Here is a 24,779-nt window from a genome sequence, read left to right as displayed (position 1 = left end):
CATTATTACTCATATTTATTTTTACAATACAAAACATCTAAAAATCAAATATGAATGTACTGTGAGCGATTAGAAAATATCTAAAAGAAAGATGGCATTTTTTGTATAGCAATATTCAAATTAGTTTCAGTATTTTCGGAATAACCATGAGAATGATTAACTTGCTGACGCTAACTAACCAGGACACAGTTTCTCTCCAATTACAGACTACAAACTAAAAAAACATGAAACAAGCACTCACATCAAATACATCCAGTATATTTACAGTAACCAAATCTGGACATTATATTCTCTACTTCAAGAGTATCCAAAATATATGTTTATTTTGAAGATAGATTAATTAGTTCTGGCATTGAGCACTTGCTTTGAGGGACAACACTGTACACAGTTTGACGGGATACAAAGCTATCCACCTGAGAATAGAGTCATACAGACAACTTGGGCAGGCATGATTGTTTCATTGTCCACAAGAAAATGATGAATTAATGAGCAATTCATGCTCGTCCTGTTCCTACGGAGGAAATTCTTTCGAAGAGTCCAGCACAACACAGGTAACTTTGGTAAACGTTGAGGCTAGAACTACTCATCCAGACCTTCGTCGTCTTCTTCCTCCTTCTTTGCGTCAACCTCGGCTGTGTCTGAGAACTCATGAAGGAGCACGTACTCTCTGCTGCTGAAGCCAAACTTCAGCACATCCTTTTCTTTGAGCTCATAGTAACGCTGAGATTCTATCCGTTGATTGTTCAGGTAGGTGCCATTACCAGAACCCAGATCGATGATGTACGGCTTCACTCTCCTGCCAGACGTGCCATCCGCCCGTGTGAACTCCACTAATCTGAAGATGATAAAAGTCAAAGAGACAAGGGCAATCGTTATGGGAAGAAATTCACATAAATTGAATAATATTTCTTTATATTTTTTAAAGTCACATTTAAGCATGTGACGGTATTACATTTTCATATAACGATAATTACTAAAGCTCTCATCACGGTATTCAATTAAGTTACCAAAAAGTGTTGTCCTAACAGGTCCAACTTTTTCATATAACAAAAAGAACATTTAAATAAAACAATACAATACATAATGTATAAAGTAAACAAATGTTTCAAACAGATTAAAGTGCAAAATAACTAAATAATAGGTAATACTTTACAGTGAGGCCCATTAGTTGACCGATATCTACATTTGTTACAGTAGTTATTATTCTTTGTTAATGTTAGTTCATTAGTTGTGCCTCAGTTAGTTCAGGTCCATTAAAGCCACAATATGTAATTTTTTGCCGCTAGAGGTCACTTATTCAAAGCAAAGGCGTAGCTTGATGACGTCTTGATTTCACTGAGCTTTTATTATGCCGCAGAGCAGAGCCGGCTCTCCCTATAAGCGAACTAAGCGGCTGCTTAGGGCCCCGCCGCCACTAGGGGGCCCCCTAACTACAGATTGCACTCGCCAGCGTCGCCGCAGTTTATCACGCAAGACGCTCAATTCGCGTCATTCGCACCGCGCGAAAAGCGCCTTCCGCGCCGCGGGACCTCTAGACGCGCGTCAACGCGCCTTTCCATTGACTTAACATTGAAATCAAATCACTCGCGCCAGACACTCTATTTGCGTTTGGTGTGAACGCAGCATAACGTTAGCTGTCCGTCGATTATGCTGAATCAACATTGCTTGCGCTAGGGTCCAGCCGTCGGCCCCAGCTCTGGGCTACAGACCGCGTAGAGACAGACCCACCTCCTATGAATGTATTTTCTTTTTAACAGTTAACGTTACATGACCTACACTAGTTCTGGGAAAGAAAAAAACGAAAAATCTTTGTCTCAATAGACGCTTATTACAATAAAAAAATTGTTTAAGAACATTCGAGAGAAAGAAAGTAATAGGAAGAGAAAGAGCAATCATTTGACAGTCAAAATCAAAATGAAGTTTAAAATAAAGCGGTTAAATACAAGCTTTTTCTTATGGTCTTAATTGAATAGGCAATTAAAGATTATTAATAAATATTAATCTATATACTATTATGAAATATTTTATATAGGCTATTGTTAAGCTAAATCACCCAGACCATTTAAACCTAAAGAAAACACAGTGTCCTCTCTGAAACATTATTGAATGATGATCGATACAAGACACCTAAAAGCAAAATGGATGTGGTAAATTTTAGTAAAGAACACTGTAAAAAAAAGCAGGTCCCCAATTGAAAATTTTCTAGTGAGCGATCACATCTAAATTTTTCAGTTGGCCAAATTGAATTAATGTGAATTGATGCATTTTAATTCAATTAAATTTCAAGAAATTAAATTTGGCCAACTGAAAATTTTAGATGTGATCGCTCACTAGAAAATTTTCAATTGGGCACCTGATTTTTTTTTTTACAGTGAATGTATTACTGTATGTAATCATTAAAGGTAAAAAATATCTCACTCCATGCTGTGAAGGTTTAAAATATGAACAGTATGTAAGAGTTAATCAACCAATAATTAAATAATATAATTTAACATTGGATTTCTTGTAATTTACCCTTAACATAATTGTAAAAAACTAAATGTCACTTTCTCAGGAGGAGCCATTCTTAAATATTTTGGTGGTCGTGGAGAAACATTTCAGGAGGCTGACACCAGAGATGACACAAGTAAATATTTCCCACTGCCTTTCTTTTGAATAGTTTTGTGCGCAACTTCAACATAGCTAATTTTCCTCTTGCCAATAAAAAATTTAGTTTTATAATCATAATTCACTATGTTGTCTAATTGTACTTTAATATTAATTTAAAATTGGGGGGGCAGGGACTTGGTTCCGTCCATCATTGTTGATTGGATGGAGGCAGATCTGAATGCAAGTCTACAGGTCCTTTTCACATTTCTGGGGTTCTCAGAAGCAGAAGTCGTCATATATGGGTAGCCCTAGTGGTGAACAGAAACTACAACATATATAATTTTTGCGTTCGCATTTGCTCCAATTTGTTCCAATAGAAAATCCATGATAGCATTTCCAGATGAGTAAATGCTGTAGAAATATTGTTAGTTCTTGTTAACTGGTGTAGTTAACTAATGTTAACAAATGAAACCTTATTGTAAATTGTTACCATAATATCTTAGTTGTTCTGACCTGTACTGAAAAACAGCATGCTGTTTGGAACAAGAAGGGTGGTCGATAGGAATGTCTGCAATCTTCCTCTGTCGTCCAAGTAGATACGCACTCTGTCTGTGGATGTACATGACTGGGAGCGGCTCGTCGTTCTTAAAGGGGTACAAACGCCATCTTCTTTTGGGGATACGGGCCTCAGGAGGCTCATTATACTTGATCACCTCCCCCCTGAACGTATTGGTATCTTCCACCAAGGCACCTGATAGTTCAAAGTTGGGTTTTTCCTTCTCAGCTGCAGGAGCAGAATCACTATCCTGTTGACCACCAGACTCCTGTTCCCCGTCGTCACCACTGCCACTCTGAGCCTCCTGTCTGAGGCGATTCTCTCGCCGCCGTTCATTATGCCGTTCCCTCTCAGCCTGCTGTTGCTGTTGTATGTGGGCATCCCGTTCTCTTCCCCTATTTCTGTCCTGTTCTCTGTCTCGCTCTCTTTGCCGTGGACGCTCTCCCTCCCTTTTCACTCTGCGGTCATTTGAATCATCCCTTCTCTCACGATGCCGATGACTTTCGGATCCTCTGTGATCATCTTGCTCCTGTAATAAAAACAAAATCTCTTTAAAGCCACCACTAAGTATGCCTTTTTAGTTGCTTTCAATAATAATACTTAAATATAATATAAAATAAATACATAAATGAAACATTTAGGTAAAAAAAAGCAAGCTTACAGAAATAAACCTATATAGAGAAAATAGTTTTTTTAAACTTCTTTTTAAAGAAGATAATTAACTGCATATAAAAGGTGTCATTTCATGTGTTATTTTTTTTCTCAGATGTCTCCACAATGTTGGGTCTGTAATGCTGTAACAATTGTAACAAAATATTTTGTAAACAATGAAATATATATATATATAAAAACAATAATAATATGTTTTTAATTTCCTATTAAATAAATAACATAGCCTACTATATTATTAAAACCATGTTGTATCTGTAATGCTGTAATGTAAGTGTAAATAACATCCTTTGTAAACAACAAAGAAAATTGCTCATAAATATGCTAAAATATCCACAATTTAACATAAAATCCAATAATAATAATAACTTGTTTTTTTTTAAATCCCTATTTAAGAAAATAATATAGCCTACAATATTATTACGAATTGTGTAAAGGCCTGTACACACCAAGAATGATAACTAAAAAGATAACAATAACTATATTAGCGTCTGAACCAGCAGTCTACCGCTTTAAATGATTTTTAAAGCAGAATGGATTCTGATTGGCTGTCAATGTTTTTATCGTTCATCATCTGGAAAACAAAATCATAATTCCATCAATATTATCATTATAGTTATGGAGTGGACTCTGCTATTGTTTTACATTTAAAATAACATTTAGAACTGTCTTTATCGTTATCATTATGGTCACTGTCCTTAGTGTGAACAGGCCTTAATGCTGTAAAGTAACTAAATAAAATCTTTTGTAAACAACAAATGTCAAAATGTTCATAAATATTCTAAAATATAATGAAAATTGCTTATATTTTCCAAAATATCCACAATTTAACATATACCAATAGTGAATTTTAAATTCCTATTAAAAGGTAAATAATATAGCCTACTATTTATTAAACGGTCAAATCATATTTTCCCCACTGTGGTACCAACAAGTTTAGCGCCAAAACCCTCTGTGGCCTTTAACAACTTCAAAGGCAGTTTTATCAGCAGTTCATGAAATAACTCGGTATATGTTGATCTGTGGCTCGACCGAACTCACCCGCTTTAACCTGACGTCAGTGCTGCGATGCGGGCTTCTGCTCCTCCGGGGTCGAGGTGACCTCTCCTGCTGTCTGCCCGAGGAACGGTCTCTTCTCGCTGGCGATCTGTCCTTTCTTCTGACTGGTGATCTACAAACACAGTTCAGGAAACATTATGTAAGAAACCACTGGCAACGTAATATAAAAGCACCTGTTGATCCTGCCCACACTACAATATTTTAATGGAATGCTCTTAAGTTTTTATTTGGCCTATCTCTTCATTCGGCTGAGCTGTCATGAAGATAAAAAGGCTGTGAGGTATAAGGTGCTTACCTGCTGTCTCGTCGTCTCGGTGGAGGGCTGTTGCTGCCTCGGCTGGAGCCTGAACGGGATCGACGAGCCCGCGGAGGCCGCGCGGGACTCACTTTTTCTTGCTTAATTTTTGTCTTTACAACCCGGGCAGGAGATTCTCTATGTCGTCTCCTGTTATCCATTACGAAATGAGCTTGCCTATTAGCTTCGTAAAAAGTAAGATTCGTTCATACCAAAAGAGAGCATGAGGAGAGCATGAAAACAGATTCAAACCACACTTACGAAACTTCCATGTACACTTCCGGTTCGACGATTGTACGCTGAAGAAATCGGTCCCTTCTTCTCTGAAAAGCAATTTAGTTCCGCTTTCTTCAGGGCACCAATAAGTTTTTAAAACAGAGATTACCGCGAAATTAAAAAGAAAAATCTTAATAATATACATTAAACAATATGTTACATTTTTTTACTTGTTAAATGATGTAAATATTAAAATAAAATAATAAAAAGTGCAAGAGCGTAATAAAAACAGAATAAAACTAAAACAAGTAACTTATACAACGATTAAAAGGATGCATATTCACGTATCTATCCAAAATCATATTTAATCTTTCATGCGCCAATAGCCTTTTTGCTTTAACATGTAGTGCCACCCAGTGGCGAGTTCTGTCATGGGCTTGTCTAGAAAAATAAAATACCACAATATAATTGTGTCATTTATTTTAAAAGGATTAAAATTGATAAATATTGAATCGGTAATTTTAGCAGTATAGTTTGTAAATATTTGTTTTTACTACTGCGGACTCAAGCCTGGTTGATGGGACAAGCGCGGTTGTTATAGCAACGTAAACAACGAAACAGCACTACCGAGGGAATTCGTAGTCTTACAAAGCTTCATACCAAAACGCCGAATTTTAAATATTACTGAACTTTTTCTTGGCACTTTTACATTACAGGCATGATTACTCCGTCTGACTCCTTGTTGAAGTATGATTATCCGGTGTTAGTGGGCACAAATACAGAGAGGAAGTCTCCATGGGTAAGCACAGTTATTGTATTTACGTTATACGAAAAAAAAACACCACTGTAAAATTTACATTGTTGTTGTAATAAAGCTCTTGATTTTCTTCTCTGTCTTCACATTTCACAGAGTCGCCCTTTGAAAGCGAGTCCCCAACAGATGGTTGACATCGGCCCGGTCCCACCTCCTCCACCCAAACGTCCCTTTTTGGATGCCGCCACACAGCAAACCGAAGAGACGCTAAAAACCATTCTACCACCAAAGTAGGCTAAAATAAACCTCGTACAATGATTAGAAGTTCTTCAACTGGGTGCTGATACCACCATAAAACATTTCACACACTAGCTTTTAAAATAACGGGCCCAATCAGCTTTAGAGAAAGAAAAACACAATTATACTTTTATTCAGTAAGGACACATTAAATTGATTAAAAGTGACGGTAAAGACACGTATAATGTTACAAAAGATTTGTATTTCAAATAAATGCTGTTCTTGTGAACTTTCTATTCATCAAATAATCCTGAAATAAATATACATTAAAATCAAAATATTAGAATGATTTCTGAAGGATCATGTCATGTGACATGGGAGTAATGATGCTGAAAATTCAGCTTTGCCATCACAGGAATAAATTACATTTTTAAATATAAATTGTAATAATGTTTCACATGCAGCCTCGGTGTGCATAAGAGACGTCTTTGAAAAACATTTACTGACCCCAAACTTTTAGATGTAATTGTATAAATCTTACAAATGGTTGTTGCAGGGAATGGATGGAGGACGACCAGTTATGGGTGCAGCCAGTGTCCAGCGCTCCATGCACACGAATGGATGTTGCTCAGTTGCAAGCACAGCTGGAAAAAAGCCTGCAGGAGAGGCAGGCCAGAGATATGGGCATCTGCTCAGTCCGCAGGGAGCTCTACTCTCAGTGCTTCGGTAAAAATACATATTTTCTAAATGAAGTGCCATATTAATAGCACTTGACATTGATTTACAATGTACAATCTTTCAAATCCCTTAGACGAGTTAATCAGACAAGTCACCATTAACTGTGTCGAGCGGGGCATTCTGCTGCTGAATGTAAGAGATGAGATTCGCATGACCATCGCTGCCTATCAGACACTGTACGAGAGCAGCGTGGCCTTTGGCATGAGGAAAGCACTTCAGGGGGAGCAGGGAAAGTCTGATATGGAGAACAAGGTCCTTATTGGGAAAGTTCAACAGAAATCCAAAACTTGCTTTCTTCTGCGGAACACAAAGGAAGATATTTCAAATGTTGCTTTTTTTGTCCATATAATGGAAGTCAATGGCATCCAAAGCATTTTCTGACTTTTGTGGGGAAAGAACACAAGAGACATTATTCAAGATATCTTCTTTTGTGTTCTGCAGTAGAAAAGTCATTACCTTTAAAGTAAGCTGACAATTAAAATTTTTCTATTCTTGGTAGATTTCAGAGTTGGAGAGCGAGAAGCGAGATTTGGAGAGGCTACTGAATGAGCAGAAAGCTAAATGCGAGGCCATCGAGAGACGGGAAGCAGAACGGCGGGAAATTGAGGAAAAGAAGCATGCTGAAGAGGTCCAGTTCCTCAAACGAACCAACCAGCAACTCAAGGTAAAGCAGAGATTATCATCAGAGATTTATGACATTATTTATCAGACTCTAATGTTTCCGTTTATTTTTTAGGCACAACTGGAGGGCATAATTACCTTGAAGAATAAAGCCTAGATATTATTAGAATAATAATACACAAACTATTCAGTTTCAATAAATAAAACATTTAGGCTATAAAAGCATCTGTTCTGAGTATTTATTCTTTTCTCCCCTCCAAACAAAAGAAAAATGAACAGACATAGACACACCGGTACATGATCCACATTTCAACACTGCAGAATCAGAACACTGTCTTAAGTTAAAAACTTTGAAAATGCACAGTGCTGAAATGATTTGTAGTCATAATGTTCATAAGGATGGGTGGTGCCACAGTATGAAAGTGCATTGGAACGATTGCACCACAGATCAATCAAACCTTCACCTTTACACAAATCACTGCGATTTCACTCCAGATGTTCTTAGCCACCGACATGACGATGGAAACAGGGATTGATGTGACTGGGTATCTGACTAGGTCTTATCGCTTAGCTCGTTTGGCTTTCTTGCCATCCAAGGGCATTTTTCGGTTCTTATTCTTGTTCTTGACATTGTGCGTCTCATAATAGCGGACCCCCACTTTCTTCACTCTCTGGGCTCGCTCCAGTCTTCTTTTCTGTTTGGGTAGTTCAACACAGAGAAAGAGATTAGTTTGGTCTCACATTTATTTGAGATGTCTGTACCAAGGAATTAAGAAGATAGGAGAAGTACATACCTCTTTAGATGTGAGTTTGGTAGACTGTGCAGACTCCTCATCTTCCTCAGCATTCCTCTTTTTGCCTACTGTCACAGCTGGAAAACAAAAAAAGGATGAGTCTTTTACTCGCTTCTTTAAAAGTACCAGACATCACCTACTGATCAAAACATCTCTGAAAATATTCTGTGGAAATATTTTGTGTATTCAACTGGGTTCGCAAGTCATACCTTGCATTATGGAGATTTTTAAATACTGTTTATAGTGCTGTCAATAACAATATTTAATAATTAATCTTATTGTGAATATTTAAATACTGTTTAGGGCCAGTAATAATTCGTTTTGAAAGAAATTTAAATGATTTTTATTCAGCAATAATGCATGAAATTGTCAAAAGTGACAGTAAAGATATGTATAATGTTAAAAAAGTTATATTATAAAATCAAAGAATCCCTAAAAATCAATCATGTTTTCTACAAAAATACCCAACTGTTTTTTTTCAATGTTGATAATAATAAAATGTAGCCAGACATTTTTGAACAGCAAATCAGAATATTTGAATGATTTCTAAAGGATCATGTGACCAGGGTATCTGCAGGTTTCACCAAGTCAAATTTAAGACTTTTTAAGACCTTTTCAATACCATTATGAATTACATTTAAGACCTATATTACACAATTTAAAAAAAAAACTTACAAAAGGAAATGCAGAATCACAAAATTACTTGCAAAGCAAATTAATTTATTCAAATTGAACAGTATTAGTAAACTTGCACTTCCTTATAGCTCAATCCCACCAGGATTAATATACAAACATACCGGTCAAAAGTTTGAGAACGGAAAGATTTTTTAATGTTTTTACAGAAGTCTCTTCTGCTCACCAAGGCTGCATTTATGTTATTAAAAATACAAAAAAGCTGTAATATTGTGACAGTTGTGTGGTGACGGTTCTCTATGTGAATATATAGTAAAGTGTAATGTATTCCTGTGATCAAAGCTGAATTTATCATCATTACTCCAGTCTTCAGTGTCACATGACCCTTCACTAATCATTCTGATATGAGGATCTGATGATCAACACACATTTATGATTATTATCAGTGTTGAACACAGTTGTGTAAAACATTTTTTTTAGGATTCTTTGATGGATAGAAAGTTCTAAAGAACAGCATTTATCTGAAATAGAAAGTTTAAAAAAATATTTCTGAAGGATTATGTGACTCTAAAGTCTGGAGTAATGATGCTGAAAATTCAGCTTTGAATCACGGAAATAAATTGCTTTTTAAAATATATATTGAAATATAAAATAGTTATTTTAAATTGTAAAAAAAAAAAAAAAAAAATCACAATAATACTGTTTTTGCTGTATTTTGGATCAAATAACTGCAGTCTTGGTGAGCAGACACATAAAACATTTTAAAAATATTATCGGTCTCAAACTTTTGACCGGTAGTGTGTGTGTGTGTGTAATATATACATTTTTTGTGAGATCAAAATGACTGATTTTGTGGTGGTCATTTTCAGAAATGTGCATGTTTTTTTCTTTCATAATTAGGATGCCACATTTACCATATCATTATGTTAGATGCACAATAGTCACACATGGCAATAAAACAAACAAAATTCCTGAATCTTGTTTGACAATAGGACAAATAAATACAACTTAAATATACAGATACAAGCAGTGCTTTTAGTTTAGGTAGGCTACTGTTTGTTTTTCCCCGTTGTTGTTGTTGTTTGATTAATATTAACTACACATACAGGGGCCTATACCATGAAGCCGGTTTAGCTGGCTAGCCAGATATGTTTAAGCTTAGTTTGTGCCAATCCTGGGTTTAAGGTACCATTAAAGTGGTTTGGCTTTTAGCAGTGTTCATCTCCATAGTAACTTACCCTCCACAGCTAACCTGCTCCAGGGCAGGTTATGTTCTGGATAAGAGATATCAAACTGAAATTGGACCAATCAGCTGTGAGCAAAGTGACACATATCTGATGCAATAAAGTCACTCCCCTTTTTCTTCTCCAAATTAAAGGTCACTACATAGCAAATGGCTATTAAAGACTTAACCCTCTGGCTTTTAACAATGCTTATTTATAATAATAATAATTTTGAATTATTTAAAAATAATTTATGTAATTATTATACCCTTAATCAATTACACATGTATAATTTTAGTAAATCAATCATTAATATGCATTTTGTTAATATTAAAATAAATAGCCTATATAAAGGTCATTCAAATAAGCTTTAAATTCAATAACTAAATCTATAAAAAATTATATGTGAGCATAAATGTTCAATTCTCTCTCTCTATCAACTAAACTAACTTCATAACTTTTACTTGCATTGATGTATAAGATTTTTCTTAAAGTTGTCCTCGACAGCTCTTTTCTTCTGTGTAAATTTGTTTCAATTCTTAATATTTTTCAATCATGTATATTCTGCAGAAGAGTGAAGTTAATCACACTGCTTCTCTCGTGAGAAGTGAATCTCAGTTTTACTGATCCACAGCGTGTGATTGGCTGTTCACTACTGATGTCACAGCTAAACTCCTAAACTCAGGATCAAAGCCTGAGTTGACAGAGAAAGTTGATGATCAGCATCATGGGACCAACAAAGCCTGGATAGATTGGTTTGGTTTTGTCAACTCAAAACTAATCCTGTAACCCTGAGTTTGTTAAACTACCATCATGGTACAGGCCCCAGGAGGGGGTATAGGCTATATTGGGTTGCTTTCACTCTAAGACCAACAGTAATGAGGCTAGATTCGGTAACGTACACTCGCGCGAGCGCTGACAGGCGGCAAACGCGTGCAGAATCCGCGGCCAGTCTGACATCGGTCCGTGTGTCAGTAGCGAATGAATTCAGGGTTTACATCGCTTTTTAAACTCTTTTTTAGTGCTATCGGGCATATCATACTTTTTTTGGTCATTATGCGAGATGGCAGGTAAGAAAGATTCGCCTTTGCTTTCACGATCGCGGAACTATAAGAACTGGAGAACTGAAGCTGAAGAATAAAATCCGTTTGATGCGTCTGTGGTACAATCCGAAAGAGACCCGCGCCAATAACAAGAATGCTGATTGGCTGCAATATAAGATGCATGTTGTTCTCTCACTAGCGAAAAAAGAACTAACAACACACACACACACACACACACACACACACACACACACACACACGCACTCTCTCTAAAACACTGCAGGAGCATTTCAATGAGCAAGAGGTAGGAAAATTAAGACCCGTTTAAAATTATTTAAGACCTAGAACTCAATACTTCAGCGAATTTAAGGCTTTTAAGGCCTTAAAATTTTGATTTTGAATTTAAAGACATTTAAGACTTTTTAAGATCCCGCGGGTACCCTGGTGACATTCAAAGAAATAAATTACATTTTAAAATATATTAAAACAGTTAATATCTATTTTAAATTGTAAAACTAATTCACAATATAACGGTTTTTACTTATAAAGGCAGCATTGGTGAGCATTAGAGAATTCTTCAAATTATATAAAGAGATTCAAAAATCTTACTCCAAAAATACAATAAAAACATAAATTTTTTTCACCCAAAAATGAAAATTCTGTCATTTACTCACCCTCACATTGTTCCAAACCTCTACGAGTTTCTTTTTTCTGCTGAACACAAAAGAAGATATTTTGAAAAATGTTTGTAACCAAGCAGAGAGAGCAACCATTGACTACCATAGTAGGGAAAAAAATACTATGGTAGTCAATGGTTGCTCTCTCTGTTTGGTTACAAACATTTTTCAAAATATCTTCTTTTGTGTCCAGAAGAACAAAGAAACTCATACAGGTTTGGAACAATGTGAGGCTGAGTAAATGATGACAATTTTTGGGTGAACTATCCCTTTAAATATGCAATTCTAGCGGTCATATCTTTTTTAATACAAACATTTGGCATCAACTTGGGTTAGTTGGGTGTACCTTTCCGTTGCAGATTAGTTGCAGCATTCTGCTTTGCTATGGTTTCAGTGAACACCTTCTCAGAAAGGCCTTTAGGTATGCTGTAAAAATATCAAGACAACGCATTACAATATCAATAGATAAGCGCTGAACACAGAACTCAAATCACAGAACCCTCCCATAACCTTATCAATATGAGTGTAAACAAACCGTATGGCGGAGAAGTGCTTTGACTTGGCACGGTCAAGAAACTGTTTCAATTTGGCAATCTTCCCATCCATCTCTTTATTCACTTCACGTGTGCTCTTTTTCTCTGCTGTGGTCGTGAGGCCGGAAACAGAGGATTCTTCTTCCTGTACTTCTCCACTCTGTTCTTTTTCCTCATCTTCCTCATTTTCGTCATCTTGCTCATTTTGCTCATCTTCCGATCCTGAGGGTTCTAGTATGTCAGGCATCTCGACAGGCTCAAGGTCCTCCTCGGTGAACTCTGGAGCAACGTTTATTTTGCCAAAGTTCTGCTTGACGTTACTGAAGAGTTTCTGCATCTCCTCTTGTTTCTGCCTCAAAAGCTCTTCCTGCTGGCTAGATGAGGCCCCCTCCACATCCTGAGCTTCAAGTCTGTTTTCCAACTCTTCCTTTTCGGTTTCCATCTCAGACATTTCCAGCATCGGTTGTGCTTTGTTCTGAGTGGAAAAATCAAGTGTCAGTTTAAGACTAAATGTTTAAAAGTGCATTAGAGTCTGCCAGTATAAAGACTGGCAAAACTCAAGCAATTTTGTTGGCCACAGTGACTTAAAAAGGATTTGTACCAAGTAATTCAATATGCATTAAGGAAGTTACATATAAACAATGTCTTCTGAGAAACACAAAGCTCTAATTTTTAGCAAAGATTTGCCTTGGAACCCATTTCTGAATAGAGCCTGAGATATTGTTTTACTAAAATAATCGAAACTTTGTGGGAAATTAAGAACAAATGTCCATTTACCTCTTCATCCATCTCGCCCCCAGGGGGCTTCACGAAAAAGGGGATGCGTCCTCTCTGCCAATCATTCAAAACCATTTTCGACACGGTAGACAGATCTGGCTCTCCACCCTGTATTACAAGAACGACACAAAATACCAGTCGTTACAGCAGACACGTACAGTATTTGAACAAAGATAAAGATGTGAACCAACCAGTAGGCCAAAACCCTTTTATAAAACTCTTGATTTTGAATTAAATCTTAGTGGTTTTGGCATGATAGTATCGAAAATTTGGCCATTCAAACTTTAAATGAAATGTTTTCCACCGGCTTAAAGTAAGCAAACTGTCACATCTCAATCGGACACTCTAGAGGAACGAATAAACAAATGTGCCGCGAGGACCGAGCTGACAGTTCATTTTATCAGATACTCCACAATCAGGCCAGACCTTAAGCAGTTTTCCGGTGCGAGCGGCGAGCTTTTCCAGGAAATCCTCGGCGGAGCTCCAGGATGGAATGCGGTATGTCTTCTGGATGTACTCTGCCTTGGCCCTCTCCAGCACCGCTCCGATGTGATCCTCTGGAGTTCGGATCTTCTCCACTTGGACCTAAAAGCAAACGATATAAAATAAGTAGATGAAGCCGTTGGTATTGCAAAATCCGAATGGTTGACTTTGAGATTCAAGGTCAACCTACCACTCCTTTCAGCACAATGTCAGTCTCGCTGTCGTCGGAGGGGTAGACGACGCCAGGACAGTCAATGAGGAAAATACGCCTCATTAGTGTGATATACTGCCAGACCTGTCAGGCAGAAACAAAACAGTTGGTTGTGGCATAAAGCTTGAGCTTGAACCAGTCCATAGATCCGTCCATTGCCTCCATTTAAGAAACCACAAGACCTAAAACATTTCAATATAATGTACTGCATTTAAACAAATGCGATTTATAATAACTTGCAACAAGTTAGCAAGCAGTCAATTAACTTTTGAGATAATAAAAATTAAACTAAACAGGCCTAAACCATGATTTCAACATTAGGAAAAACTATTTAAGGAGGCACAACAGAAAGTATTATAATCAATCAAACCTTCCTATTTATTTCATAATTGAACTAGAAACACTGTTTCTCAAAGAAAAGAAAATAGTGGAAAGAAAATGTCTAATAATTGAAGAATCACCCAAATCAGGGTACACAAGGGAAATTTTTAATTATGTAATTCATCATTTAAAACATAAACAGAAGAGCGTGGAAGTCCAGATTTGTTTAGAATCTGATTTCAATGGCCTCTGTCAGTAATGTGTTTTTCCTTCGCCTTGAACTTTCACTCGCTCTCTGAAAACCATTTCTCAGTTCCATGTTTGTGAAATGAGAGGAAAATTTTGACAACATAAAAAAGTAGTTTCACACAAAAACATGAATACACAAAAGTAGCAGCCAAAACCAAACTGCTGGAAACTTAAGCCATCCAAAATGTTAACACATGTCAGGAGCTGGCAGGTACTTTTACACTCACGAGTGGACTACAGAATAAATTCACGATCGTTTCATGTCACGTGCAAGAGGAGTCGCTCAATCGTCTGATGTTCATGATCGGTAGATAACTAGTGGATGTTATAGGAACAGATCACCAAAAATGAAAATTGTTAAATAGAAGGCGACTTGAAAAGCTGAATGGGTGCTGAATGGCTGGTTGTTAGCCTTTCCTCTTTATTCATAATCATTGCATGGAAAATAGCAGCTTGAACATTGTGTTAAATTTCTCCTTTTGTCATACAGGTTTGACAGACTTCTCATTTTGGGGTAAATTATGTTTTTAAGAATATGGCACTTTTAAATTAGCATCATTGGATCATAAATTAGCATCATTGGATCATGTGCTGCTCGCAAAAGAACAAAGTATCTTAAATGTATTTAAAAACACCAATGTACTTCCTAAGATTTACACAATTGCAGGTGGGTCATACTTTTCAGGTAGAAAAACAGAAATCAGGAAAAAAAAAAAAAAAAAAAAACATCCTTGAGATATAAACCAAAAAAGCTTCTGAGGTCTTACCTTAGTCTCACCAGCAAGGGGTGCCACGTTACAGACTTTTTTGGAGCGCAGGGTATTGATAACGGAGCTCTTTCCAACATTGGGGTAACCAATGAAGCCAACACTGATCTGCTTTTTGTCTGAGTGGAGCTGAACAAAAAACAAAATGGACACGTTAATAGTAGGCAAATGTCATTTTGAAAAACAGCAATTGAATAGAAGAAATACACACACATATTGTCGAGTCCTCTGATATAATCTCGGTTTCATAGTATTGAGGTCAAGAAAGCAAGCAACCTTGGATTAACTCTTCCCGCCCAAAAAAATGAAGACTTGATACCCAACCTACAAAGGACTCTTAAATGTCATTACACCTGCAGATTTATATTGCATGCATGGTAACCGGGATATTTTTGTACCAGTGTTTTCTAACTCCTAAAGAATGTCTCGTCATATAACTCTCAACAAAATTTATGTTACGTAAGCCCACTCTCCTTTTTAGTATTTCCAAGTTTTTGTTTACGGCTGTGCTCCCAAAAATAGCTCAGAGGCAGATGTGAAGACAGGAGAGGAGCCCAATAGTATGGGAGGGTTGGGTGCATCTGGTACCTGACCAAATCACTGCTTTCAACATCTGTTGTCAGAAAACAGGCTTATCTTGTCCTAAAACTGCGGCTTGAGTAGATAAACGTTGTGGAGCGAAACTGCTGTGTGTTTAAAACCTGCAGACCCTGATTACCAAGGCATGATGATGCGTATGCACATACAAATATGCTGTAAATGTTTAAGTTCTCACCTTGCCAAATTGCCGAAGGAGCTGGATAAGGGAGCCCTTGCCGAAGGAGTTGGTAAGGCTGGCGTGAAAGGCCAAAGTGGGGTGTTCCTGAGAAAGAACTGCAACCCAGCGTTTCTACAACATACACACATGTATAAGCAAGAATCTGTACAATGATCTTAAGTGAACGTATGACAGTTTATTCAACGATTTGTAAAACGCCCATATGAACAAATTTTTTTTCCAAAAAGCATCCCTCTTTATAAATCGCAGTTCATCTTAAATTCAAGCGAATATTCATGTGTATAAAATGTGTATTAATATAATTGTAAGTGTTTGCTGCCAGCTACATTTATGGCAAGAAAATATATAATTACACACAACATTTTAACTGCTTTGTGTTGTCTATTTATCTTTCATATTACATTTTATTAATGTTATTATAGCAATTATTTAAATTGCTTGTATGCAAGCGCAAAATATTTTTTTTTCAGTTGGTGTATACATATGATTTTCATGTCAGTTTCTGCCTTTTTAAATCCCGTTTTGTTCTTCACTTATGACGTAGGATGAAATCCATGGAATTTAGGATAAATTCTGGTCAAACGTGGGCTTTCTAAATGTCTCCAAAAGGTCTAGACACTAGAAGTGATCTATGAAATGTTTTTTGATAAGAGAGAACATATTTATAAAAAAAGAAAAAAAAAAGAGCAAGGGCATGAGCTGCCCAACAAGAATCACTGCAGAAAGATAAGTGATTCCCTCTCAACAACAAAAAATAATGTGTTTCCCAATCATTTTCCTGTTAGGTTTACAAAAAACCTCAGTCATAAATCTGAAGGAGGTAGGCCAATGCTTCTTTGGCTTGACTGCAAAGGTCTGCGGCTTATAAACAGCTGGTAGAACTCCCTCGTTTCTTGTTGCTGCATTTCAGAATCACCAATAACACAATTTTCAAACAACAAGAATTATAGATGTGAAAGATGGAAATATATCTGTCAGGGAAGGAGCCTTTAACTGGTTAACTATTACAAAAGTTGGGCAAGCCAAGATAAACATGCCTGTCTGTCAGTGAAACAAACTCCAGAGACAGGATAATTGAATGTACGACAGGACACATTGCAGAGAGTGGCCTTGTTCCAAAAACCTAGTGAGCTGCCTTGCTGTCTACATAGGTGGTTCCATACATTTTAACTGTCCTGGAACAACAAAAGTGACCATTTTGGAAAGTTCTACACAGGCAAGAATGTGCTAAACTAACAATAGGCATACAAATACATAACACACATAAAAGCGTTTTTTTTCATTAGATTTAACCATTTTATGAATACATTTTGCTACTAAATGAACAAGTATATTTATCATTAAGACTTCTGACATTTCTACCACCAATTTAAATGGATATCAGAAGAGGCTAGTGTTATGATAATGCTAAGCTAATAGCACTAATACAAATAAACATCACACACAAAAAAATTGTGTTTTTTTTTTTTTTCAAATTAGATTGAACTACTAATATCTTTACTCCAATATACTTTTTGCTACTGAATGAAGATTTCTGAAATTTTCTTTCACCAACATAAATTGATTTCAACACAGGCCATGTTAGAATGTTGCTAAGCTAACGACAAAACACTAACACTAGCACATACAGACGCTGGAAAAAACTATTTTTAATGATATTTTTCACCATTGATTGAATAAGTAGATTTATAATTGACATTTCTGGCATGGTTTCTGGCATTTTGGATGGGCTTTTTTCACTTCGCTTACTGATGTGCCCTGTGCTTGCATTCTACATTGGGTTTCCCCAAAGGAAGCTTTCTTAAACAGCATCTGGAACATTATTCCAGCCTAAACAGGCAGCTCAACAGGTTTTTGGAACTAGTATTGAAGTATACTGCTCTCATTTCTTACCGTAACCCATGTGGGAATGAGGTCACACTTATTGAGCACAAAGATGAGGTTCTTCCAAGGTTTCTCTTTCTTTAGGTAGGACTCAATGCTCTTGGAACGAGTGCCCATAGGGTCCCGAGCATCCAGCACCTGGATGACAACGTCTGAACAGTCGATCACCTGCGCAAAACATGCTTTATTTTAGAATTTGGCATCATATGGCAGTACTGTGGTTTTCATTCAAACTTTCAATGAGCAAGTTGTTGGGAGATGTTGTTAGCTACCTTATACAGCTCGCCCCAGATCCTCTTTGACTGACCCTTCTTGAAGATTTCCTCCCGAGCCTCGTCCCTGCAGTGATGGAGAAATGAAATGGCTTTAAGGCATTTATCCAGTTATATCATGATATATAAACCATACATGCTAGACAAACAGGGCATAGTTCCTGCAGTATGGATGTACTGAGCTAAAGGAACTTTAGAAGTCACTCCACTTACTTGACTCCGCTGTCCTCAAACACCAAATCACGGTCTTTCTCAGCACTGTAGCTCTGAGTCGAGACATCTGCCTGTTCAGCAAAGTCCTTCAGCTCTCCCACAGTCAAGTTGGGCCTCTTTCTTTGTGCCTTTGGCCCAAACGTGGTCTCGAATGTTTCCGTGTCCAGAATGTGCACCTTGGAGTTCTACAAGAATCAGCAGATCATCAATTGACAAACAGATTTCATGAGAATTGTAATATCCTCTTACCATGATCTTCATAACTTTTGATGAATAATCCGATCTTACTGCACTTGTAAGCATTTTGATAGCTATCTGTGCCCCATTCCCAAGAGGAAAGATGCCCCAATGATTTATGGGAGAGCAGAGTGTACTCAACACGTTTCATAGCTAACAAGAATGTGCAAAAAAACATACATTAATATGACTTTGTTAATATTCCACTTTGTTTTTTTTTCTTTAGGTCTGACTTTCTGTTTGATGAGGTGCTTAAATCTTCTATAGTAAAGATTTAAGCCTCAACACAATGCTAAGAGACATAATACACTAAACAAGCTTATTTGGCTACAGCTCCAGAAAGCATTATACACTTTGTAACAACCCAAAAAAAGAAAACTTTAAATCCGATCTGACCGTCTAGACATTACAAAAAAAGATCAGATTGTAAACTAAATGCAGATGTGGTTTAACACAAGCTTTACATATTTAGAATTTTATATACACTACTGTTCTTAAGTTGTGCCAGTTTGTTTGTAATTTTTTTTAATAAAAAAACCCAACAAAAAACGAATACTGTTATTCAAGCAAGGATGCATTAAATTGATCAGGACACTGACATTGTTACAAAAATATATATATATTTTAACATGCTGTTCTTTTGAACTTTCTATTCATCAAAGTATCCTGAAAAAACAAAACAAATGTATCACTGTTTAGACAAATAATATTAACCAGCACATTTTTTAACATTGTTGAAATGTTTCTTGATCACCAAATCAAAATATTAGAATGATTTCTGAAGGATCATGTGACACTGAAGACTGGAGTAATGATGCTGAAAAACCCATCAAAGGAATTCATTTTTTGTTTAAATATATTAAAATAAAAAACAATTCTTTCAAATTGTAATCATATTTCAGAATATTACTGCTTTTACTGTAATTTGATCAAATATATACACCCTTGGTGAGCATTAGAGACATTATGGACAAAAAGGCAGCTAATTTTAGTGTTGATAAAGACAAATATGCCTATATCAAAATCACACAAAAAGAATAACGAACGAAACATCTTACACGTTTAACTGCACCCAGGCAAATTGCAAACTGTAATGACCTAAAAACAAAACAAAAGGGAAGCCATACCACTGTTGCAACAGAGGATGGAATAAAACAACAAGCAATTTACAGATCTTGTCAAAGCCAGTAACATTTCTCGTAAGAAATTGTACTTCTGGTAAGATTGCATTTCTTCGGAACAATTGACGTGGATGATAAAAAACAACCTGATTTGAGGCTAACCACCACATCACAACATGTTCAAAATATTTCTGAGAAAGACCAAGAATGTGCGCAAACAATGGGCATTACGGCACACGCTGGAGGAGCTGCTCAAACACCACAAATCAAAAAGAAAGGATGAAAATCAATAACTGAGACACAGAATTGCCAGTTCCCTGCAACCAAGGTTGAATACAAGAACAAAAACATAGCAAGTGTCACAGTTCTGAGGCGTAGAACAAAAGTAGAGTGGTACGTTCATTACACCAAGTCCTAAAAAGTTTCGTGCGCACATGGAACAGTTTAGATCTTGAAATGAATCAACAACAGTTGCAGGAGGAACATGAAGGACTGAGCAAAACATTACATTTTATTCTGAGCACATATTTATTGCTCTGTTCTTTACTACTTGCAAATGGCAGGCCCTTTCGTGCCAAAGAGTAAGTTCTATTGCAGGTCCTGACCTGTCAGACGTGCCCTCACTACACTGCTGTCAGACTAATAAAATCACTGTACCGTTAACGTGGCACAACAATTGTTCTTGTTGTGTTCTTGCTGTAGTTACCACGTGTTACATGAGGTCAACAAGTTACGAGACGTTTACGGTCAGGGACATTGTTGCTTTATTTTTTCTAATCTTACCAACACACACAATATCATACTTTGACTGCTGTTCTAAATTTGTACCATCTATGTAGGCAGAAACAGCAGAAATAACGTCAGCATTGTTATCGTTAACAAACTACTATTAATCATCTTCAGTAATTGAAATAAAACAAAAAATATATATAAATATTAGATGAAAAACTTAAATGTAAACTAGAAAAAAGATGTTGCCTTGAAAAAATGTATACATTTAAATTGAAGTAGTAAATTTGCAAAAACTAAAAAAAAAAACTAAAAAAACTAAATAGAAATTCAAAAAAATAATAAAAATGACCAGTGAACGGCTATTACTAAACTTTTAAATGATAATCACAATATAAAAATAAAATCTCATTTGAAAATATATTAATAAATACTAGGCTTGCTACGATAGTCGCTGTTGCCGGTGTTACCGGTGTCCAGACTCAACACCGGTTACATCACTTGCCCACCGTGGCACCGCCCACCGTCTTTTTTTTTTTTTTTTTTTAATAAAATTATTTAGTTCAGTTAGAGAACAGACAATACAAATAAAAACTGAACGTATCTGCTTAATAAAGCAGGATCCGACCGTGAGTCTCGGAGGCGGCAGGAGTCATTCATCAGATTTAAGAGTGAGGAGCTGACTGAGATGATCACGGAAGATTTGGTTTCAAAGCGAAACGTAAAAGCGCCTATATAAGGGAGTTTGTCATTTTGTTTTGTTGTTGTGTTTTTCATTAAAAATAATAGGCTAATGAACCCACAATTCAAGCAACCCGCAGCCGAATTGGCGCTAATTAAAAACCGAAAGTAAAATGTGCACGGGCAGCACGGCCGCACAGAGCGCGCATTGTTTACTTTCGCCTGGCTCCGCAGTGCGAGCCTCCGCGCTACGCTGACTGCGCGCATTTATTTTTGCCGCGCGCACCCTCGCGCTCGTGCGGGCGCGTCGAGTATAAACGAGGCTTTACGGGCGAACTAACAGTGTGCATTCATGGCGTGCATCTCAATCATAGACTGATCAATGCTTGATCAGTGCCCTGACTACTGATTCTGAACTAGGGAACTGATTGAGACGCGCCCATGGCCTCACAGAGCGCGCATTTACAGACGAGCTGTCATTCACGGTGTGCGCGCACTGGCGCGTTTTCAGTTCAGAGCGGTCGTGTGCATGTTACTTTCGGTTAGATAGAATTAGTGATTTAAAAGCCTCCGCCGGTGATACCGGTATTACCGGTGTTGTCACACATCAATTAACCGGTGGGAAAATTTCCTCACCGTCACATCCCTAATAAATACTATAATAGTGCCTAAATCACACTAAAATAAAACAGTATCATGCAAAGCCCAGAGTTAGATGTTTGAATAGATTCTCTTATATTTTTTGAAACTTTGTTTACTGAGCTCATCGCAATGAATTATGGGATTGTCTGCTCTGCAAATCTCAAACCTTTTATAAAGGTTTCGTGCCAACAATTAGCCTACCTGTCTCCTCTCAATAGGCTACATTGGGCTTTAAAAAAAAAAAACAGTACTTTTGCATTAATAAACAGCAGATGTATACTCACGTGTGCCTTTATTCGGTCATGCAGCAAGGACATCGGTAGCTTGCTCTGTTTCATCACTACTCGGTACGGATCTTTCTTTATTGTGTTCATTTCTTCTTGAAATTTCTGCAAGGATGACTGCTTGATAACACGTGTATTGGCTGTGCAGGGAGCATATGGGAAAAACAAATAAATATTCATACATTCAGGTCCTAATTCTACTTGGAAAAGAGGACAATTGTGGATAGTTCCCGACAATAATATTCATTAAAACGTGTATTGCTCTTACCGAACCACTTGATGTTGGGCTCAACTCTGGCCACAGTTCCAGGAGCAACTGTGCTCTGGTACTGCAAGGGCTTGATCACCTTACCACGGTTATTGCTGTGAGCATAATAATGAAAAAACATGTTTTATCATAATTAACTTTAATTCTTGCCAAAACCTCATAACCCACTACAACTAGTGTTTGCTACTAATCTGAATCTTGTATATTTCACTTTGTAAATGACAGGTCAAACCGTTACCATCTCTGCTTCTGCCTGTACATATTCAATCGTTTGATGGTGGCACGGTCCCTCATGTTGTTCCCTCCAGCTCCCTTGACTCGGTCTGTAGGATTGGGAATGTTAAAAAGACAAACAATGTTATACACAGGGACATATAGTGCAATGTTTAGTAGATTTGGGTGCACTGCATAACTGTGATAGATTGTTAAATTGGAACATGGGTCCCGATTAACAGAAGGCCTTATGTCAGTTCCAAAGTCTAACAACTGCCTTGTCAATGGATAATGCACAATTTCTGTTTTCAAATATTTTATTGAATTAATAATGTGTCAAATATCACTGCAATTGTCTTCCGTATATTTTATTCGCCTATATCACATATTTATCAACGAAGAATGTTCAAAAGTTAGGGGACAGTAAGATTTTGAAAGAAGTGTTCACTATGGTAGCATTTTTTTTAAATGTAGGATACAGTAAAAACCGTAATATAGCAAAATATTTGTGCGTTTTCTGTTTTAATGGCATTACTTTATAATGCCATTTATTTCTGTGATGGCAAAGCTGAATTTTCAGCATCATTACTCCAGTCTTCAGTGTCACATGATCCTTCAGAAATCATTCTAATATGTTGATTTGCTGTTCAAGAAACATTATTCCCAATGTTGAAAACAGTTGTGCTGCTTAATATTTTTGTGAAAACCAGGATACTCTATTGTTGATTAGGCCTATTCTTTGACGAATAGCCCAAAAGAACAGCATTTAATTAAAACCAGCATTTTTTTAAAACAGTAAATGTCTTCACTGCCACTTTTTGATTAACGTAAAGCATCTTTGCTGAATATTTTTTTATTATTATAAAAAAAAAGATCTTACAGACCCCAAACTTTTGAACTATAACGTATAATTTGTATATATCCTTAACTAATTCTTGATTACACAAAGAGAAAGATTGCATTTTTTATATAGATTGTTTATTATGAGCAGTGTAAGAAAAATAATCAGGGTTCAGTGCAAAATGGCTCTAAAAGTAACAAATCTTTGGGATGTTTAAAAATGTGACAGCTAATGTAAGTGACAGCCATAATTGCTCAGACTGACAACTTGTATTGATTCAATTTAAGCATTTGACATAGATGAAAAACATGCAGTGTTTTCATAGATAGAAAAATATGTCCACAATGGTGAAAAATATATAGCCTATCTGAAAAACAATTCTAGTGATAAAATAAAGACAATGTAAAGATATTTTTTGTCACTGACCCTGAACTTTTTTTGAAAAACATCCAAACATTGTGGTAGCAAACGAACGATTTTTATTTAATGTTATAACTGTCATGTAAAAACCAGGCATGTTTGGTACATGTAAGTGCCAGCAGCCTCTGAATGGACATTTAAATGCTTAACAGAATTCGTGGTAACACACAATCAACGAGTAACCCTGAATAAAAGAACTTTGCTTTACAACATGAAACAGTGAAAACATAACTATAGACGATTTGTATACTTCTCAACAAGAGTTTTCTAATAGCTTAGCCTTGCTAGCAGTTCATATCCAGACCAATGGTTCGTTTCATCTTACCGGGATTACTGCTGGAGGTTGAGGTATTTATGGAGCTTTTCCCCTTGAATTTTGGTTTAACCATTGTGATCGATTACTCTGGTACACTCCCAATACTGTAAATAAAGAAATAAAGTTGTATTTCAGTCCACTGTAGATTTCCACGTGTTACAATAAACTACACAACCAGGAAGTACGTCATCAATCAGGCGACAATTTTATTATTTTAGGTTTTTTTTTTCCGCCGACGCCAAGTTCTGAAAAGTCAGTAGCTCCTCGGACTGAAATCTAAGTTAATCATGTATATCTAAAAAGCCACATTTACCCATAGGTATGCTACACACGCTAATAATTCGGTGTAGCCTATGGGTCAAATACAAACTAATGTACAGAGAAATATGATTAAAAACTTTTAAAGAAATGGAGTTGCAGAAACTAGCCTATATA

The 24,779-nt window shown here is 36.6% G+C and overlaps 3 protein-coding genes across 5 annotated transcripts; 1 reads left to right on the top strand and 2 right to left on the bottom strand.

Annotated features, from left to right (window-relative positions):
* On the bottom strand, positions 1 to 5,487 carry snip1 (Smad nuclear interacting protein). Of its 2 annotated transcripts, none has more exons than XM_079837335.1 (5): positions 5,430 to 5,487; positions 5,169 to 5,352; positions 4,856 to 4,985; positions 3,103 to 3,674; positions 1 to 835 (listed from the first exon to the last, which is right to left on the bottom strand). In XM_079837335.1, the coding sequence occupies exons 2-5, from the start codon at positions 5,327 to 5,329 to the stop codon at positions 580 to 582; spliced, it is 1,119 nt and encodes a 372-aa protein (XP_079693461.1). In that variant the 5' UTR covers positions 5,330 to 5,352; positions 5,430 to 5,487; the 3' UTR covers positions 1 to 579. The 2 variants fall into 2 exon arrangements, with proteins under 2 accessions (XP_079693461.1, XP_079693460.1); XM_079837334.1 differs by having other exon boundaries at positions 5,169 to 5,345; positions 5,430 to 5,472.
* dnali1 (dynein, axonemal, light intermediate chain 1) lies at positions 4,854 to 8,005 on the top strand. Of its 2 annotated transcripts, XM_079837337.1 has the most exons (7): positions 4,854 to 5,012; positions 6,101 to 6,183; positions 6,295 to 6,428; positions 6,932 to 7,101; positions 7,187 to 7,365; positions 7,613 to 7,777; positions 7,850 to 7,952. In XM_079837337.1, exons 2-7 carry the CDS (start codon positions 6,103 to 6,105, stop codon positions 7,889 to 7,891), a joined length of 771 nt encoding a protein of 256 aa, XP_079693463.1. In that variant the 5' UTR covers positions 4,854 to 5,012; positions 6,101 to 6,102; the 3' UTR covers positions 7,892 to 7,952. The 2 variants fall into 2 exon arrangements, with proteins under 2 accessions (XP_079693463.1, XP_079693462.1); XM_079837336.1 differs by lacking the exon at positions 4,854 to 5,012 and having other exon boundaries at positions 5,813 to 6,183; positions 7,850 to 8,005.
* gnl2 (G protein nucleolar 2) lies at positions 7,947 to 24,543 on the bottom strand. Its single transcript, XM_079837333.1, has 16 exons — positions 24,354 to 24,543; positions 22,793 to 22,877; positions 22,555 to 22,649; positions 22,287 to 22,426; positions 18,593 to 18,777; positions 18,380 to 18,446; positions 18,117 to 18,275; positions 16,221 to 16,334; positions 15,446 to 15,574; positions 14,088 to 14,192; positions 13,841 to 13,999; positions 13,415 to 13,522; positions 12,640 to 13,112; positions 12,451 to 12,530; positions 8,529 to 8,605; positions 7,947 to 8,429 (listed from the first exon to the last, which is right to left on the bottom strand). Exons 1-16 carry the CDS (start codon positions 24,415 to 24,417, stop codon positions 8,295 to 8,297), a joined length of 2,175 nt encoding a protein of 724 aa, XP_079693459.1. The 5' UTR covers positions 24,418 to 24,543; the 3' UTR covers positions 7,947 to 8,294.
* Positions 24,544 to 24,779: the final 236 nt, after the last annotated feature.

This window comes from Gobio gobio, assembly GCF_949357685.1.
Source record: "Gobio gobio genome assembly, chromosome: 15".
NCBI classification, from domain to species: Eukaryota; Metazoa; Chordata; class Actinopteri; order Cypriniformes; family Gobionidae; genus Gobio; species Gobio gobio.
This window is presented reverse-complemented; position numbering and strand designations above follow the sequence as displayed.

Excerpts from the sequence above, each read along its gene's own strand:
- gnl2 (XM_079837333.1), bottom strand. The coding sequence starts at position 24,417 with ATGGTTAAACCAAAATTCAAGGGGAAAAGCTCCATAAATACCTCAACC. Across the intron at positions 18,778-22,286 it reads ATGACCGAATAAAGGCACAC|AACTCCAAGGTGCACATTCT; the intron begins GTGAGTATACAT and ends TGATTCTTGTAG. Across the intron at positions 14,193-15,445 it reads CCCTTGCTGGTGAGACTAAG|GTCTGGCAGTATATCACACT; the intron begins GTAAGACCTCAG and ends TCTGCCTGACAG.
- snip1 (XM_079837334.1), bottom strand. Across the intron at positions 3,675-4,855 it reads CTGACGTCAGGTTAAAGCGG|GAGCAAGATGATCACAGAGG; the intron begins GTGAGTTCGGTC and ends TTTTTATTACAG. Across the intron at positions 836-3,102 it reads CATGCTGTTTTTCAGTACAG|ATTAGTGGAGTTCACACGGG; the intron begins GTCAGAACAACT and ends TATCATCTTCAG.
- dnali1 (XM_079837336.1), top strand. The coding sequence starts at position 6,103 with ATGATTACTCCGTCTGACTCCTTGTTGAAGTATGATTATCCGGTGTTA. Across the intron at positions 7,102-7,186 it reads GCTCTACTCTCAGTGCTTCG|ACGAGTTAATCAGACAAGTC; the intron begins GTAAAAATACAT and ends CAAATCCCTTAG. Across the intron at positions 7,366-7,612 it reads AGTCTGATATGGAGAACAAG|ATTTCAGAGTTGGAGAGCGA; the intron begins GTCCTTATTGGG and ends TATTCTTGGTAG.